General features: G+C 47.4%; 6 protein-coding genes across 6 annotated transcripts; 3 read left to right on the top strand and 3 right to left on the bottom strand.

Annotated features, from left to right (window-relative positions):
- Positions 1-1059: 1059 nt before the first annotated feature.
- Positions 1060-3723, top strand: N7500_003554 (uncharacterized protein; the record flags this gene model as incomplete). Its single annotated transcript, XM_056674700.1, has 4 exons — positions 1060-1268; positions 1388-1499; positions 1560-2275; positions 2325-3723. 4 exons carry the CDS (start codon positions 1060-1062, stop codon positions 3721-3723), a joined length of 2436 nt encoding a protein of 811 aa, XP_056535225.1.
- A 992-nt stretch (positions 3724-4715) lies between these two features.
- N7500_003553 (SGNH/GDSL hydrolase family protein) lies at positions 4716-6469 on the bottom strand (the record flags this gene model as incomplete). The annotated part of the gene is made up of 10 exons (XM_056674699.1): positions 4716-5015; positions 5076-5312; positions 5369-5428; positions 5483-5576; positions 5629-5716; positions 5838-5962; positions 6010-6062; positions 6119-6155; positions 6203-6209; positions 6274-6469. 10 exons carry the CDS (start codon positions 6467-6469, stop codon positions 4716-4718), a joined length of 1197 nt encoding a protein of 398 aa, XP_056535224.1.
- Positions 6470-8588: 2119 nt separating this feature from the next.
- N7500_003552 (acyltransferase family protein) lies at positions 8589-10138 on the top strand (the record flags this gene model as incomplete). The annotated part of the gene is made up of 3 exons (XM_056674698.1): positions 8589-8702; positions 8758-9385; positions 9435-10138. The coding sequence occupies 3 exons, from the start codon at positions 8589-8591 to the stop codon at positions 10136-10138; spliced, it is 1446 nt and encodes a 481-aa protein (XP_056535223.1).
- A 2849-nt stretch (positions 10139-12987) lies between these two features.
- On the bottom strand, positions 12988-13569 carry N7500_003551 (uncharacterized protein; the record flags this gene model as incomplete). Its single annotated transcript, XM_056674697.1, has 3 exons — positions 12988-13056; positions 13120-13248; positions 13546-13569. 3 exons carry the CDS (start codon positions 13567-13569, stop codon positions 12988-12990), a joined length of 222 nt encoding a protein of 73 aa, XP_056535222.1.
- Positions 13570-14629: 1060 nt separating this feature from the next.
- N7500_003550 (YidH family protein) lies at positions 14630-15450 on the bottom strand (the record flags this gene model as incomplete). The annotated part of the gene is made up of 2 exons (XM_056674696.1): positions 14630-14722; positions 14782-15450. The coding sequence occupies 2 exons, from the start codon at positions 15448-15450 to the stop codon at positions 14630-14632; spliced, it is 762 nt and encodes a 253-aa protein (XP_056535221.1).
- Positions 15451-16666: 1216 nt separating this feature from the next.
- On the top strand, positions 16667-19219 carry N7500_003549 (GcvT family protein; the record flags this gene model as incomplete). The annotated part of the gene is made up of 1 exon (XM_056674695.1): positions 16667-19219. One exon carries the CDS (start codon positions 16667-16669, stop codon positions 19217-19219), a length of 2553 nt encoding a protein of 850 aa, XP_056535220.1.
- Positions 19220-19478: the final 259 nt, after the last annotated feature.

Below are 19478 nucleotides of genomic sequence, written 5' to 3'. Positions count from 1 at the left end.
CGCGTTTGCGGGGACCACGGGGGTTGATGATCCGCGTTGACGGGGGTTGTTGGTCCGCGGGTAGAATCAGAAGTCAACTTTGTCCTCTCATGAAGACTACTCAAGTGATTCCAAACTAGACACACCTGACATTTCTCCCCTTCAAACATCCATCCATACATCTAGGGATGGTACATGGTCCTTAAATGATAAGAGTCATCTAACCGGATCAACACAGCAAGCTATTTTGCACAAATAAATGATGCGGAGATGGCTCAATCATCATCATCGTGATATGTTTGACGCCATTCCCTCTCACAAGCTCAATTTCTGGTCTTCATTCAAAATCAAAGATCTCTGCAATGTGAATATCATGGACCTCACTCAAAATCTTAGCTGTGAGAGCACCTATGCCAGAGGCCAACATAGAATTAGTGGGCGCAGTGTCTCACGGACTCGTTCAAGGACTTCCACAAAGAATCCGTGGCTCTCTTGGGCAGCCTCGCTCACATTTTCAATTACATATTTCCCAAATTCGTGGCATGCAGAAATAGCACGGTCGAGTGCAAGGCCGAAACCACGAGAAACCTTCGGCGGACCACCGGGTGATTTGTTGCATCTTGCGATGAATTCCGCAAGAGTGAATTGCTGTGTAGCGATGGTTTGATCTTCCTTGGCAATGCTGTCATTGGTTGGGATGGACTTTGCAGCAAATATAATATCTAGAAATGATGTATCTTTTATATGGCTTTGCCATACAAAAGATACTTGGGCACACTATGGGCATAATATATATAGTATTTGGGGCGCACTATCCTGAGTCGCGGTGTTGGGCTTGGTATGGGTCCTAGAATTGCTCATTATCTCTTCGCTCAATGCTATATTCTTTTGATTGCTGTCTATTTTCAATGTACTCCGTACAGCGGTTATGGTTGAAAATGATGAGTTTCCCTTACATGATGTCATGGTAGAAAGCTGTGCCGATCCAATATGATGTCATCTTTTCGTGACTTGCCAGGAATCGACGGAGAAATCGGTCGGAATACCTGATACCTTCAGGTTTGGAAACTTGAAGTACATATGGCCGGGGCAAACTTTGCTATGAAAGTCGCAATACCCCGACATGTGTCCACTGTCACACCGCCATCCAACAAGCGAGTCTCACGGGCATGCGAATCATGTCGCCAGCGAAAACAAAAATGTAACGGCAAAACTCCAAGCTGTAGGCAATGTGAAGAAGCAAAGACTCCATGCATCTATCCACTCAAGTCACGCGAGAAGACGACAAAGTAAGAACAGCCACAAATTATCAGTTTGCATTGCGGGATAGTCTTGTCCAACATCAGCCGATATTTCTTTACCCATTCTACACGTAATTGATTGGGGCATTGGCTGAACCGACTGCTAGCCAAATCCGAAGTCTCCAGGAAAAGGTGCAAGATTACGAGACTACGTTGAAAGAATTAGCAGACCAGGTTAACGGTGAACATGCCGAACGCATTAAAGATTTACTTCAGAAGGTGAGGAGCCCGTCATATCACATACCAGGAGCCTTTTCATTTGACTGACACACTGACTAGTACGATTCCAATTCAAACACTGCGTCGAATGGAACGCCAGATGCAAATCAGCACCAAACTGGGGGGTCTAAGCGATCCAGCTCACCTTCTTCCATTGGGTCACTGGACGCGGTAGATCGAGTCGAGGAAGACCTCAATTTAACAGAAAGTTCCCGTGCCACTGGATATATGGGAAAGAGCTCGGATGTTACGTGGATGGGTCGCGTCGAGGAAGAAACTGAACTGCGCAGTCGCGATCAGTCACCAAAAGCCAAACCCGAGGATTACACCACGGACAAAGTGGCTCCATCCACGGTCAATTATCATATTGATGACCTGGGGATCGATGCACCCGGGCCGGTACAAATGTATTGGGTGCCTCCACAATCAGTGGCGGATCATCTGTTTGGAACATATATGCACGCAGTTCACCCTCATTTCCCCATCATCAACAAGACCCTGTTTTCAAGACAATACAGGGATTTCTTCAATGATCTATCTTATGCGGGTGATAGGTGGATGGCAATATTGAACATGATATTCGCCATTGCAACGGAATACTTGTATAATAGCGATGACGCACGGCGGGGAGATATCAAAGACCATCTGTTCTACTTGACACGGGCTAGAATGCTAAGTATGGGTGGTGATAGTTTATTTCAGCATCCAGACCTTGAGCAAGTGCAAGTAGAGGGATTGGTTGCATTTCACATGTTATCTACGAGCCAGATCAATCGGTGAGTCCATTGAGCCATTTCCCTTACCGGATGAAACTAACCAATGCAGGGCATGGAGGATCTCTGCTTTAGCAATTCGGTCCGCCATCTCCCTTGGCATAAACCTGAAAAGCAGTTCCTTGAAAATGTCAGGTATAGCGAAGGAGATACCCTGCCGAGTTTGGTGGTGTCTTTACACAGTCGAACAAAAGCTAGGCTCGATGACTGGCCGAGCAACCTCTATCTCGATCAATATGTATACCGCCCAACTCCCACTTCCCTTTGACGAAGACCATCTGTCTGAGCCACCAGCTTCAGAACTTCTTGATGACCTTGATATGAGAGAAAAACGCGTGAACATGGCCATGACTAGCCCGCACCTCCGGCATCCCGACCGTCTGCAGACCGAAGAGGCAAAATCTGGGCGCTCATGGCTTCAAAGCCTGCCGGTTGATGCCAGTCTTTACTTCCTGTACTGCTGCGATCTTACAGTTCTGAACCAAGAAATCCTAGACCGCGTCTATTCAGCAGAGTGTGCGACGATATCGTGGGAAGATATTAAGAGCACTATTAGACGTCTGAAGGGAACAGTTGATGCGTGGTTATCAACTCTTCCACCAGGGCTGGACTTCACCTGTATGAACGACGAAAATCTGCACACCTACTGGGCAAAAACAAACCTGGCATTTCACTATCATAGCACTCGGATCATGCTAGGTCGACCATGTCTCTGCCGACACAACCCAAATCGGAGCGAAGAACAAAGGAAACGTCTCGACCAGCGAGGATTCAGCCACAACATGGCTGTGATGACCTTGGAATCGGCCATGCACATGCTCGATCTGTTGCCCGATGAGCCTAGTTCTGCGCATCTATATCAGGTTTGCCCATGGTGGTGCTTTCTCCACTATATCATGCAGACATCAACAGTGATTATCCTGGAGCTGTCGTTTGGCTGCGTGCATATGAAAGATCGAGAAAGTAATTTGGTTCAGTCGGCGAAAAAGTCAGTCCGGTGGCTTTACATGATGTCAATGCATTGTACAGCGTCATACCGTGCATGGCAACTTTGTGAAAGTGCGGTTCGCCGGCTAGTATCCAGTATGGGGTATGATGCCAGTGATATACCAGCACATCCGCAGCGTGACGATTCAATTGTTGACTCCTCTGGCCTTGAAGCACTTGCAAAGCATGATCTAACAATTGACAATGCGCATGTCTTACCTTACAACGATCAAAGTCAACCGTCAACTCTTCCCCTTAGAAGTCATGCCGTGGACAACTTCAATCACGATTCGGACTTCGCGAATTATTTGGACACTGGTGTTTTATCCACGTCGAATACCCAAGACTATACTGGAGGCGATGTACATTTCCCTCTGGACCCAATTAGTGAAGAATTTATTCGTTACTTCTTCCCTTCGCTGGACGGAGCGGGCAACCCAGACGGTGGATTGCATCAATCCTGATACAGGTTTGTATTTGTTGGGAGAGGCTTGAGCAGTGAGAGGCCCGACGAGAAGTATCAAAATTGATATGATGGCCGACCAAAACATCTCGTGTCATGAGTAAATATGTGCTGTTAGAGGTCTGGAGATGAAAATAAATGGTGACTCTGATGGCAGATAGATGCTGAATAAGTACTCTGTGGTGTACCTAATAGAGTGACTGAGCTCTAAGGAGGCACTCTCACAAATCTCATGAATACAGAACTCGCCAAGGAGTGACCTAGACCGAGCTTGAAACGAGAGGCTCTGAATAAGCATCAAAAAGTGCGGTTCAAAATCGTTGTCGAGAGGTATGGGATTGTAAAGTGAAGAAAATCTCATTAACATTCTGGTTAAAAAAAAGCTGCCCCCACGAATACACCTTTTTGCTGCGTATCTTTTCTCCCGGCACGTTTTCTCTAATGTTTGCTCCTGTGGTCTCACAAACTCGGTGATAATATCCACGCATTATAACCGACTCAAAATCAAAGTTGGAGTGATGTTGATATATCCAAGTTGTCAGCCAGAAGAATTGTAGGCAGGTCGGTATCCGGGCCCTAGTTCCAATCCCTGGTAAGCTTCAGATATTTGGTCAAACCTCTGACCGTTCATGGAGTCATATTTTGGTATATACTTGGGAAAGAGCAATTTATACACGCGTGTTACGGGATGAAAGCTTTCCTGACCGATTGAATATGTCATCAAAGAAAGGATAAGTGAAGGTGGGAAAAATACTCGAGGCAAGGCCCGGCATGGTCTCAGACAGTTTCAAGGCTTCTTTTTTGGGTTACGAATATGTTCTACCTAATTCCATAGATGCAAATTTGGCTTCTGGGAGAACAAACTTGAGAATATGCTGAGATGTTTAAGGTCGCAAATGGCAGTATATATGTTCTAATTTATCCACACTGTGCTAAGTATTTGACAACAAACATGCAAAGGCCAGGTAATTATCCAGCCTTCAGAAAGGGCGATCAGTATTCCTGCTGATCGTTCCAGTAAGTCGTTCCAGACTGGACTTCACCGGTGGGCTCAAGGTTCCACCTAAGTATCAACTTGACCCACTGCAACAAGTGACTCGCGACCTTAACATGTCCCACATCCGTAAGATGGTTCTTGGGATTGATATCGTTATGTTGCAGAAGACCCTCGGTGGGGAAATAGTAAACGAATCCACGGTCCTTGAAGTGCTCATTGACCTCCTTAGTCTCTTCCTGGTAGTAAGTGCTACCCACCCACTTCTTGCCCTCCTTAGTGAAAGTACCCCATTGCGACTGTTGAAAGTTAGGTCTAAGTGTAACGCAGCCAAGGTTATGAATGGAATAGACACATACCATGAGGAGGATGATTGCATGAGGCCAGTTAGAGTGGATATCCTCTACCAACTCGACGTAGGCATGATAGTAATCCCGGCCGGGAATTTCATTGGGGTGACGGTGATCGTTACCGCCCATCTGAATAATCACAAGATCGGCCGGTTGCTCTGCTTTCACGTCCCACTTCTCGGGGTTGCGGTCGTAGATTGCACGTGCGCGAGAGCCGGGGTCTGAGGCGCGGTGCCAGTACCAGCCCTATTAGTGTTGTTAGTTGGTGGTCAAGTTGCCAGTAGAGATGGGGAGTGACATACTACACCACGAGAACCGCCGTTGTAACATTGTTCATCTGCGAGACACACGCCGGGATAGGCCTGTGAGACTGGGTTAGTATATATGGAGTTTTGATATTCAAGGAGCGGACTGACTGTGATCCCATATTCCACATTGCCCAAGCCATTAGCGAAGAGGAAGGACCACGAGGAGACTGTCTCATAGGTGGCGAATTGGCCAGATGCAAGACTTGGGAATGATTAGTTGCATAAAAGACTAGCCGGCAGGTGTCAAAACTCACGAGCCGCCAATGATCTCAACTCTCTTTTTGAAGGTCGGAGCCTTGGTGATGACGGCGTCATGGGCAACAGCTACACCAGCGATTTGAACTGTGTGGAGGGTAAGTAATGAACAGAGCGAAAGCTAGGGAGAGACTTATCCAATGCCCCAATTTGTCACTACAGTGTAGTTAGTATATACATTGCCACTGGGGTTTGATGCGACGCATACCTCTCATTTCAAACACATTTTTGTCGACGGGTTCATCGCCATCTTTAAGCTCTGACCATGGTCCAACAAATTGATATGTTGAGTCAGCGGTGATATTAGAGAATTGCCAGTCGAGCGAGCCGATCCTGTTCAAGTTGAGAATGAATACATCGAGAGGAAGGATTATACATACCGGTAAGCCACTAGAACACCTGTATTGGTGTTTGGGCCGAAATGGACAGCAAGCTAGAATGATATCAACATGTGGACCCTTGAGATCGGAATGGAGAAGATTCACATACCTTTTCCCCAGAGAACTCAACTTTGATTCCCGGTGCACTGAATTAATTAGTAAAGCCGAGAAAATACTACCATGTCATACGTACGACCACCCTTTCCAAGGTTAGTATTCAAGTTAGGACGGAAATCCGGGGAAGAGGCGCCATGGGGAACATACAAGAAATGTGCTGGCTATCCCATCGACCTTTGTAAGAGATCTCCGGGGCATCCGCTGGATAGTTCCTCCAAGAATTGTCCAAAGTCACCGGTTGTAACTGGCCAGGATACGCATTCTCTCTTACTTGACCGTTCTCGAGAATGGTGGCCGAGGCGACCAAGGCCCATGAAAGCAGAGTGATTATTCCAAGCCGCATTTTGGAAGTGTGTTCCTGGATGCCTCTCTCTGATCCAGTTACCTGCATCAAGTTCCCCTGACTAAGGGGTAGTTTTGGACGGGTCTTGCGTTGAGAAACCACAATTGCGTAACCTGGGCCGCCACCACCCGAATGCCAAGGTATTGAATGTGTAACTCACATTACCACAGCCCTATATCTGATCCAATTTCCCCTAGTAAATCCTTTCGAATTAGAAGGTGGGTATGAGGTCCACAGAGGCGTTTATTTCCTGTTCTAGAACTCCCTGGCCCAGTAAACCCCGAATACGTATATAATATGTCAAACGTAAATACCTATCTCCGAGTACATACACCATTGTAAACGCCCCCTGCACATAATTGATATTACGATACGCCATCACGCAGGGGAACCTCTTATTAACTTCTGATCGGACGATCTTCTCGAAGCCCTTCAGGGCTGAAAACTCGGACTTTTGATTTTGTGTCAAACAAATGGGTCGCCAAGCACCGAATTATTCCCATTCGATCAGACAATTGACAGTTGCGGGAAGAAGATCCCCATAGGGCTTGGATTTCACTTTCGGTATCACGTTCGTCATGATTCCCCCTAACCTGGTGTGTGATTTTCTTTGCTTTTAGCTGAGACAATAAATAATCAAGGGCCACCAAAGATAAAATGGCTCTCAAATAACCAGTCTTCATTCCCGTTGCTCGTTAGAGGGTCATGTGGTCAAAAACTGCGGTACAACGTCGAGTCTAGTTATCATCAATTTCAAATTCTAGAAGGACCCATTCTTTCACTAGTCTAGGGGATGGGACCTGAATGATTCACCCCACGACTTGGAACTGGGAGCCAAGAGTCTCCTTTGCGTTATTGGTTGAATATGCTCTTGAATGATTTAAAATCCCTTCACTGAAAGTGTGACATTCCAAAAAGGGACGGAATGTTATCTCTTCGTATCTTGAGTGAAATTATTGCTCCTGGTCACCATTCCTTGAGACGGTGTCGGACGTGGTATTCGGGAAGTTCGGGACAGACGATCTTCAAGATCGTCACGGACTCCGAGTTTCAGAGAGCGCGTACAATCTATTCCATACAATATACTCCCGCTGTACTTCATCCAACATGGTCCGTATGGTCCGTACTCGCATAGATCAACACTCTCGGATTCGTATCTAGCGGAAATAGGGGTAAGTTATGAAATTCCATCCCTTTCATAACGTCCAAGTCGAGTTTTACAAAAAACAAAACAACGCGATTCAATTCAAAACATCTTTTCCGATTTCTTGCCGGTATGATGAAACCAATTAGAAACGAGATCCAGACTCCGTGCATGCCAAGATCCGGCGTAATTGAGGCGGATCTTAGCCCATGGTTCACATGGGGGATAGGCAGGCCGTTTATTGGTTTGCGGAAGATACTAGTTCAGTCAGGGAACACAGGCGTCGTCAGCTTCTACATATGAATCTGATAGCTTAATTCGTGGAGCTTCAATCTATATTGTACATATTGGACCTTTCACTTTGTCGGGAGTACTTCGATTGTACTCCATACTCCGTACTTCGTATTTCCTTCCTGGTATAAAGAATGTATGCACAATGTTCCCATAGGTTGTCGATACTGTCTCTACTTATATGTTGTACGCGTCTATCTAACTGGAGATGGAGTGTCTAAATCATTATGCATCGCGGAAATACGAATAACTTACATGGCGTCATATATTACAAGGGTTTTGAATTGGTATGTTATTTTCAAAGGTCCCACAAGACTCCACGCGATACATCCCCATGTTCATGTTCGCCTTAGCCATTTCCGCTTGGCCAATCTTCAGGGAATGGCGAGAATGGATTTCGGATTTCTCTTAATATCCCATTCTGCTGTGGCCTTCCTTCCGAACTTCTCCCTCTACGCTCGTTGATCTATGGAGGTGGTATCCCGTTTCTAGATTCCACCTTATCTGTCCCTACCTCTCGCTTTCTTCAGCCTCAGCCTTTTTGTTATTTTTTTCCACTTTAGCATTTTGCGAGCATTTCAACGTTCAATGTTTATGGTCTTGGCCTTGGCATTTCAACCAACTCACTAGACAACCCGAGTCTCTGATCGGACCCCGGTTTCTTATTCACTCTTTACACCCATCATGGAGTATATACAACCAACCCATATCTATACACGCATATTGGACAACATTCCCTGGAAGTCTGCAGATCCATCGGTGAAAGGTGATCCGCGGAAAAGCGTGAAGTGGATTGATGTGAGTTCGCATCTCAGCCTTACAGGGATGAACTTTTTACTCACACCATGAATAGGGCCTGCGAGGAATTGCCTCCTTCCTAGTCATCCTAACTCATCTTGCTCGAGCATGGGATTATGATCTTTTCGCCCCTCGCGACGATGTCGACACTCCTCCCCGAATTCTGCAGTGGCCCGTCTTCCGTATCCCTTGGCAGGGCCGTTTGGGTGTCACGATATTCGCCTTCCTGACTGGCTACGTTTGCGCTCTCAAGCCGCTCAAACAATCTCGCAATGGCGACACCCTCGGGGCCTTCACATCGGTGGCCAAGAGTGCCTTCCGTCGTCCACCTCGCCTCATCTTCCCTGCCACTATCGCCTTGATCATCTCGTGGGTGATGGCACAGTGTGGTGCCTTCATCGCTGCTAACCGCTCCGACTGTTGGTGGTGCCGTTATGCGGCCGTCGATCTGGCGCCGACTTTCTGGGATGAGGTTGTCCGGTTGTTCAGCACCTTTCTTGAGGTTTGGACCACAGGTTATATGGCATACGATGATCATCAGTGGGCTTTGCTTCCATTGCTCCAGACATCCATGTTGATATACGTCCTTATCTGCGCCACAATGTTTGTCAAATTCCGATTCCGCCTGGCCATCTACCTGGGCATGTATCTCTACTTCCACCAAGACGCAGCGAAGAACACCGGTACGTTCCATCGAACCTCAGATCCATACTCATACTAATCAAGAAACAGAAACTTTCCAAATGCAGGCAATTTTCGGCATGTTCCTTAGCGATCTCTCATATGAGAACGGGTTCAAACAATTCGTTGAACGCCACAGCTGGGGCCGCAAGATCGTAGCAGGTCTACTTCTTTGCTTGGGTCTCTTCATCTGCTCCTACCCCGGAGAACACCCAGAATGGGCCACATGGTCGGCCTACATGGAACAGGCCTCACACTACATCTTCCCGCCAAAAGTCAACGTCGGCAAGCGCTACTCTGCTTTGGGTGTCGACCTCATTATTTTTGCCATCTACATCTCACCATCTACAAAGGAGTTCCTCTCCAGTCGCCTCCTCCTCTGGCTCGGCAAGCAGAGCTTCGCTGTTTACCTCGTGCATGGCACTCTCCTCCGCACCGTTCTGTGCTGGATGCTTTACGGAATTACTGGCCAGCCCTGGGACGGTGACATTGTTGATGACAAGGGTAACCCGATCTATGGTGAGGATGGCGAGCCACTACACCCACACTGGATCCCTATTCGCGCCCCATGGGTTGTGGCTATCAGTATCCCGGCTTGGATCGTGTTGGTATACTTCTGCGCCACGTTGTGGACTGGGTATGTTGACCCCTTCTGTGCACGCATGGCTCAGAAATTGGAGAAGTGGATGTTCGACGAGAATGAGAAAGGTCCAGCCCAGCTGCCTACGACTAGCATTCCTATGGCGACTGTTTAATTTTTTGAGCATTTTGAAAAAGACTTTGGAATGAGTTATCTAAAAGCAACGCCCTGGCGGTGTTTGCTTTCTGCCAAGTGTCGACATATCACTCTTTTATTTCTCATATCTTGCATTTTCTGCCTTTCTATGATTCACATTTTGTTTCTTTCGGCCTTTCTCTATCATATCTGTTGATCATGATTGGTGTTTCTTCTTATTCTCTTGGTCCGGCATTTGTTATCCAGGATATGGAGACAATTGAGGGATAATTTCAGATGTACATATGAACATACAATCAATACCCGAGACTTCTATTGAACCAGACCGAGGCAACAAAAATCCATGCCAAAGATTCCGTACAGAAGTAAAATACAACCAAGTTTTACTCGTATTGCACATTCACCCCGTAATGCAAAGGCACAAAAGGCTTAAATCCGAAAAAAACCGGTATCAAAACGCGGTATTATTTCCGTAATATCCCTGAGGCCAAGACCTGTAGAAATAAGGCTGGTCACTTGCCAAGAGATCTACCGAGTAAATTTCGCGCCAAGAATCCAAGCAAACGTAGTTGCGACGATTGACAGTCCTTCTTAGGCTTGTCAGGCCGGCTTGGCGGTAATAGTCCCCACATCTTCCCCTATCCTGCCAATCCGAGTGGAAGCCACACCCCCGTGCAGTCTGCTGTGGCTGTTGTTTCTTTTCACCGTACTCCGTTCTCCGTATACGATGTCATATGCCGGTTATCGCGATATACTGTGACGGAAAACCATCCCACCCGGAAAGGTTGGGGATGAGACAACATCCGCCATGATCTCCGCTTCGACTTCTACATATACTTAGTTAACTCCGCTCACGGGCCGTGGACGTCCGGTGGATAGGTGAACAATGAAAGATAGGCAACGTGTGCTCAGAACGACCTGTGAGTGCCTAGCCTGCCGATTTCGCACCGTGTCTCCTGCGGCAAAGATGCGCGCCCTGGTCCTGGATTGCCTAAAGGGGAAGGTTCGTCGATGTCCACTGTCCGGCGGAATGGTCGGGATTGAGAATAGGGTTTTGGTGGATGATCATTTCGTCTTATGGGGTTTCAAAGATACGTGTATGGGGTATTTTGTATCAAATGGAGGTGGATTATTTGACCGAACACCCAAAGACACAAAGACCCATCGGAATAGAATCAAACCCCCTGAAGCTCTACGGAGTACCAAACCAATATTAATCCGCCGGATAAAACTTGCTAGCGCTCGGTTCCGTATAGTGTCTCAAGCCGTTTCAGATAAAAAGGTCCGACCAGCATGTCACCTAAGTGGAGTATGGTGTCAGAATCTTAGGACCCATGGGTATGACAGCGCCAAGCTTCACATTTCACGTTTCATCTGCGGAGGACCTGGGATATCCCGTTCAAACTGACACTGAGGGTTTCATGCTGGGAGGTGTCATGCTGGGGTGATCAGTCTATAGTGGATTACTCATACGCTAGCCATAGGTAGATACTTCCTCTCGAACGCCTATAACCTCGATCCAATTGCCTCTTGGCATGGTCCATTCCCTGAGGGCTTCGACACTGGGCAGCATCATGGCTCTGTACAGACCTCCAAAATTCGTTCTCAAAGCAGTCTACCAGCATGAAGTGAGAGGCGATCAATGAGCTGAAACACCACTCTTCTGTAATTCGTCTTCAAACGAACCCTACGTGATTACTGAGCCTGGCCGGGCAGCATGTGTTCGGAGCAGAATGCGGTAACCCATCGAGTGCCATGGGCCCAGGCGATTACTGACAGGAATCCCCTTCACAGTATTCAATTTACCTGTCATTTTGCGGCCATGTCTCACGCGTACCAGAGCTGGACATTACTAGAACGTCAGTTCAACTGCTTCACTATTTGAAGAATGCCGATGGGGAATGTGAAACGCTGGGTCTGATAGTTGTATAGAACATAAAGTTCTTCGTCGTTTTCTGGGTCAGGGTGAGCAACAGGACAGGCTCTCTTGGGACTAGAGGCCCGTCATATCGCACGTTCAATATCAATACTTTGTTGTGTCATGAAAACCCATAGTTGGTAGAGCGGGCATACATCTGGCCTTGGACTATTTGGACAGATACGGCGAGACTAGTCAAGTTATTTTCAAACAATTGTTCTTCCATTTCACAATGCTTACACCAGACCTATGATAAGTTAGTTCATATTCATCTGTTCCTAAAAGAGGTGTTGATATTCCTGGGTAGATGGTGATGAAATGGAGACAAGAAAGTTGAATGGATGAAAATATTGAAAGACAAAAGAAGGGAGGAAGGATGGAGGATACGTGAAGATACGAAAGAATGGAGAGAGGTGAGGCGAAAGTAAAAGGAGATCTGAGAGTCCATAATATTCTTTCTCTCTTCCCATTACTGCTCTCTCACTCCATATTGATATACCTGGACTATGTATAAGCCAGATCATGATGATATATTCTCTATTTACGCCAGTTCGTATCATATTGTGCCCTGTCATGTTATCAATCATAAGTAGGAAATCTACGGGCTACAAGACCATTCTAGTATCCCGTGTTTAGCTGAATGATCCAAAGGATAATTCCCAATGTAGAACGTCTACAATCATGGCACCGGAGCATAAAAGGGCCTGGAAATTCCTCTCGCTAGATCAAATTTATTCCCTCTCACATGGCATCATAGCAATTTCTTGTAATCGCTTATTAAACGCAGCACATCGGGTATGAAGAGGTCAAAGATGTGAATATGGTGGGAGTACGTTAAACGTGAAAAGCTCCGTGAGCATTCGCGGCCGCGAGAGAGCGTGCATTAGTGGCTGCTGTCATATGTGTTAGTCTTTTGTGGGTTATCCCTGACTTCTAATCATGGTGCTCTTTTAGACCTCACCCTTCTTGCTCTGACCCCAGTGGGCCACGCAAAGGGTCTTCTTGATAACCTCAGGCTGCTATATCAAAGACCACAAATTAGCATATTAGATAAGGCCCATTGTTCACCGGGCAGTCCTTACTGTGCCTTGGTCGGCCTTTCTGGTGTCCATTTCTGTGGCAATTAGGATGTTGCTGAGGTAATGATACATTGCGTGGCAATTCACGACCTCATGTCCATCGATCTGGCAGTATGTGCAGAACACCTCAACCTAGAGAAAGTTAGTTCATATACATGTGTTTATGTTCTGATGTTGTGGTTGCTTGGGTAGGTATAATGATAGTATAATGATAGAGGGATGGCTTGAGACATTGGAAAGTGGCATCTCCAAATGAATGAAGCTGGTCGTATGTTAGATGCACAAAAAGCAATCTCAGGCTATGCCCGTGTGACGCAAATACTCGTGCCTCGGAGGGACGGGATCAGATGGCTCATACCGGCTGGTTATGTGAGGGGGAGATTTGTGAAGTTGATGCAGCCGAAAAAACCGGACGTCATATTCACTTACATAAACTGGGATAGGATTGGCCATGGCAAAAGGTGGCAATGGAACGTGAAACGTGAAACGTGAAACGTTGATAGGCGTGGATAGTAGTGATTGGAAGTCCTTGAAATTCGACTTGGCCTAAAGGACGTGGATGGGAGAAGAAGAGGAAAAGGAAATGAATGAAATGATAAAGAGCACGAAGGATTGGAAGAATACAAGACTGGGACAATTGATCAAACGTCACTTGATACAACTGCCCTCTCATCGTGCTGACCCTGAGCTTTTTCCCTCTCCCATATCTATGATCATTTCATTGATCACTCTCTCACCTCACACCTCACCTCAAGACTCACTTTTACCTTGGAAGAAATGACGAAATATATACCTTGTACTTTGGATTGCTCTTAACCAGGTGCTTTGGTCATTTACTTGGGTTGCTACACCGGGTATATAGCTCGGGATGTCTAACATGGGCAGACTTCCAGCCGAACTTATTTTCCATCCGGAGGCCGTGATCCATCGAGTCACAACCATCTAGACAAAAAAGGCCAGCCAGACTTGAGAAAAACTGTAAGCAACCAAGTCAACAAGCTTCAAGTGTCGCATTGATCAATCTGATTCTCAACTTCAATCGTATTATTCGATTCCTTCGACTAGCAAATAGTAACCTCGTTGTCCGTCTCCACCATCTGGGCTAGAGAGAATGGAATGCCATAGGAACGAGCGGCGGCGTGAGGTATTATTAATATACCAGGGCCACTGTTGCGCGAATGCAGTCTGGTGCCTATCAGGGGATTTGACCCCACGCATCTGCGAGACATGTAGCCACTTCGGAAGTAGAGTGAAGCACTGACGACTCACTGGCTCAACATGCGACGTTGACGGGGTGTTCATCGAGAGATATGCTTCGAGGTGGACCAGAGTGTGATATACCCCGAAGAAAGGCAGTAAAGGCAGTTTTGTTTGGCAACAAAGGTTCAAGATAGATGGAAGATAGGATTAAATCATTATTATATATAGTTAATAAGATACCCATTTCGGATGAGCTTTTTCCTCGCCGCGCAGATGCATATATGGCGAGTGTGACAAAGTCCTGAACACAATTTCATGACCATAATATTCGATTAGGAAGCGCACTGGAGCTCAAATCAATTTGGATCAGGATTATAACAGTAAGAACCAAGGTTGCCACAATAACCTGAGAACAGAGAGTTGATTAGAATTCAGAGTTCGACCATCACCCGAGGGAGAACTTACAGCAAATATCAAGACGCCCACCGAGTTCAACTCCCACCCTCCAGCATACACTTTCCCACGAGCAATAGCACTTTGTTGTCTCCAGAATCGGATCGCACCTACCAAGGCGACGATAACAGCTACACCGTGGCAGGCGACCGAAAGTGGGATACCGACTTCGTGAAATGACAGACGATCGACTTCTGTCAACGGGCGTTGTAGACGGAAAAGTTGTGCAACGAGCACCCCTTGCATAGCGATAACCGTCGACGTGCGGATATACGCAAGGAACGTTCTTTCTAGGGCTTTCATGGCGTTAATTAGATTGCTAACAACGTGTCCACAAAATAACGTACCAAAGTAATCCCGATTGCTTTTCTGCGGTACGGTCAGAATAACGTTTCGACCCCAGAAGCGACAAATCCAACCCCAAACGCCCTTGCGGACTTTGCGCGAGTGCCGGGAATCAGCCCGAGACGGGGTTCGACGTGTGGGCATGTGATGCTCGTCGCCAGATGAAGCCGATGGAGTCGAGTAGTCCAGCTCATTGTCTTCTTGGGTTTGGATCGAATGGAGCTCTAATGCTTCTCGGTCGTCATTTCGGGTGTCGCGAGCGGGAGTCGGGCCGGAGTCGCCCAAGTTTGCATTGGGAGGCTCCTCGGGGACAGGAGGTGTACCAGGCTTGGTCATGATGAGGGATAGAAAAATGCAGATAGCATGGCTGTTCTGAAGGTGAGGTTTCCGAGAAAGAGTGAAGGTCCCAAAGACAGGGATTGTTCCTTGTTCCCCACGGATCGGCTCTAGCCGAACATGAAAACGTTTGCCCCGCACAAGTCTGGGGTTGACTTGTTCTGTGAAAGTTGTTACTATGAAGATCTATAGAATATAGATAGAGTAATTGATCTCTCTTAGATCTGAAACGATATACACCTTATTTGTTAACTCAACGCCTCCATTGAACATACCCCTGCATCCGCTATCAAGTTGGCCAATCAGAGGCCGTAGAATGGCGATTGCACCATTTTTGTCTATGATGTTGAAATGTGCTGCCAATGACAATTATTGACTATCAACGATTCATTGCACGATCATCTACCTTCCTTACTACAAGTAGCTAGCTCAGTTTTAAACACACAGATCTGTTAGATCCTGGTCCAAAGCTCAGATACACTTAAATCTTATTCAAGCCAGTTCTTATGACGGATGCTTTCTTCCTGGCCCTAGAGACGTCATTTTTCAAGCCAAATTTACCACTATAGAGCCTGAAGATAAATGCTTGTGTAGATATAGGATTCAATCGACTGGTGGAATGTACTCTGTACGGAGTACCAATCTGGGGATAACGCGGATGATTCGATTTTCCGATCCGATGTCACTCTGAAATGCACGTATCAGTTCGCGACTCACCCGCCTGGGCTATATAGATTTGTCGACTAAGTAGGTAGATACACACTCAACCTCTGGATCGTCCTATAAGCACAACGCCAAACTCACTGAGAAAAAAAAGATAGCGCTCCCCCTCATACTAAAATTAGGACCTGTGACCCAAATAGGAAATGTTATCCATTGTCAACGCTAAAGCGCCACATCAAGCTGGTTGGCTGATTATGATTGACGACCTTCATTATCTCTACTAACGTGGGCCAAGAATATACTCCGATTCCTCCGAAATGGCAGCCGTGCTAATCACTGGAATTTTCGGCTTTACATCGCCGGAACCCGTGCGGGGCGTAATATCTTTATCTTCAGCTTCACGACACACTATATAATTATCCCATGTCTCTGCGGGGTGCGGGGAGATGTGTACGAGAAGGTCACACTCTGTACGAGTCACCAATTATGGGAAAATACAAATAGCCCGAATGCCTCTTTCTAATGAGTGTATTATTTCAACTGTCATACAATAATGTCCCTTACACAACGCGTAGTCATCATTGGAGCCGGTATCGTGGGTACCAACCTCGCCGATGAGCTGGTCTCTCGAGGATGGACGGATATCACTGTCGTTGAGCAGGGCCCGTTGCACATGCCGGGCGGATCGACGTCACACGCCCCCGGTCTCGTATTTCAGACAAGCCCCTCCAAGACCATGACACATTTCGCACGGTACACAGTCGAGAAGCTTCTATCGATAGAGAAGGATGGACACAGATGCTTCAATCAAGTGGGCGGTCTCGAAGTAGCAACTACACCCGCACGGCTGGAGGATCTGAAGCGGAAACATGGATACGCCTCATCATGGGGGATCGAGGCCCATTTAGTGAGCGCCGAGGAGTGCTTCAAGATGTATCCTCATTTGAATAACGATATGGTGCTGGGCGGTCTCCATATCCCCACTGATGGTCTCGCACTGGCAGCCCGAGCAACACAGCTGCTCATTGAACGGACAAGCAAGGCCGGTGTTCGTTATCTCGGCCATACTCCCGTAATAGGAATTGAGCGGGACGGCCGTCGTGTTACTGGAGTCAGTACTCCCGGTGGTATTATCCCAGCAGACATCGTTGTCTCTTGTGCGGGGTTTTGGGGGGTTGACTTAGGAGCTATGGTCGGTGTGAAAATTCCTTTGCTCCCGCTGGCGCACCAGTACGCAAAGACTACGGCAGTACCCGCTCTCGCTGGGCGAGATATCAATAGCTTGCTCAATGGAATGAATGCCACACTTCCAATCCTCCGGCACCAAGATAAGGGTCTTTACTACCGTGAACATGGCGGGCAGTACGGGATTGGATACTACGGGCACCGTCCAATGCCCGTTGTCGCGTCATCACTAGGACTCACACCCAGAGATGTCGATGAACAAAACATGCCTTCCCGCCTCCTTTTCACCACCGGAGACTTTGAACCAGCTTGGAAAGAGTCTCAAAAGCTACTCCCTACTCTTCAGGACACAGAGATCGCGGATGGGTTCAATGGCATCTTCTCCTTCACACCCGACGGCGGTCCAATTCTTGGCCAACCATCCCATATCGACGGATTCTACGTAGCTGAGGCCGTGTGGGTTACACACTCAGCAGGAGTCGCCCGAGCTCTCGCACAAATACTCACAACCGGTAGATCAGAGATCGACGTATCTGAATGTGAGCTATCCCGCTTCGAAGAGATCCAACTCACTCAGGACTACGTGAACCAGACCGGGCAGCAAAATTTTACCGAAATATATGACATTATTCACCCGCTTCAACAACGGTTGTCGCCCCGCAATTTGCGTGTTAGTCCATTCCACTCACGCCAGCGGGAGCTGGGGGCTTTCTTCCTTGAGACTGGAGGCTGGGAACGACCGTGGTGGTATGAAGCAAACGAAGATCTCGTGAAGTCTCTCCCGCCATCATGGCAGCCTGTCGATCGAGATCCCTGGTCAGCACAAGTGCATTCACCTATCTCTGCTGCCGAGGCGTGGAAGACACGGAATGCTGTAGCTATGTTTGATATGACTGCTTTCCATCGGTTCGAAATGTGCGGGCCTGGGGCAGTCAGTCTGCTTCAGCGGCTAACCACCAGTAATATCGGCACCAAGCCAGGTACTGTTACTTATACTCTTCTCCTGAATGATGAAGGTGGCATTCGGGGTGACATCTTTGTACTACGACTTGACGACGATGTGTTCCAGATCGGAGCGAACACTACAACAGATTTAGCGTATCTTACAAGAGAAGCTCGAGTCCAACAGCAAAACAACCCAGGGCAATGGATCCAAGTTCGCGATATCACAGGTAGCACATGCTGCATCGGGCTATGGGGCCCTCGAGCACGGGACGTCATTGCTGGAATCAGCACGGTTGACCTTTCCAACAAGGGCCTTCCCTACCTTGCCCTGAAAGAGGCAGTTCTTGCGGGTATCCCAGTCACAATGATCCGCAAGTCCTATGTTGGCGAACTAGGCTGGGAAATCCAAACCAGCGCCGAGTACGGCCAACGCCTATGGGACACAATCTGGCAAGCTGGCAAGCTGCACGGACTCATTGCTGGAGGCCGCAGTGCGTTCAACTCATTGCGCCTCGAAAAGGGATACCGCACTTACGGCGCAGATATGACGACAGAGCACAATCCGTTCGAAGCTGGTCTTGCCTATGCCGTGGACGCAAATAAGGAAGATGATTTCGTTGGAAAAGCCGCCATCCAACGCCTTTCTAACCAAGTACCCTCGCGGCGGCTGCGGGCTTTGACAGTTGATGATGGTCGCTCGATGATTCTTGGTAAGGAGCCTGTGTTCTACAATGGCAAAGCAGCTGGATATGTAACCACCGCTGCCTTTGGGTACACTATTGGAAAACCAATTGCCTATGCATGGCTTCCTGGGGGCGTAGATGAAGGCACCAAAGTGGAAATCGAGTATTTTGGAAAGCGCATCAGGGCGACTGTCGAGACAGAATCGCTTTATGATCCCGAGATGAACCGTCTCAGTCAGGATAGCTTGCTTCCGGTAGTTGGACCACGAGCTTCCACCAAGTCACGACTTTGATGGTGATTTATGTCCTCAAACATAGGTTCAATCTACAGGCAATACTTATCAGCAAATCCTGTTGCATTGATCCAACTTCGCTTCATCTTCGTCTTAACGTGTATAGGCCCAAGGGCGCTACAATACTACCTGTGGTTTGTGCTCCTTGTAGAACCGTAGTTTCTGATTTATCGAAATGGCTTCTGGAGAAAAACTCAAAAGTGCCGACTAGCTTACAAGAGTAAAGATTATACCAGCAGGTCCTGGATATTAGAGGTAG

This window comes from Penicillium coprophilum (genome assembly GCF_028826855.1).
Source record: "Penicillium coprophilum strain IBT 35676 chromosome Unknown utg000002l_segment0_segment1, whole genome shotgun sequence".
In the NCBI taxonomy this organism is placed as follows: domain Eukaryota; kingdom Fungi; phylum Ascomycota; class Eurotiomycetes; order Eurotiales; family Aspergillaceae; genus Penicillium; species Penicillium coprophilum.
This window is presented reverse-complemented; position numbering and strand designations above follow the sequence as displayed.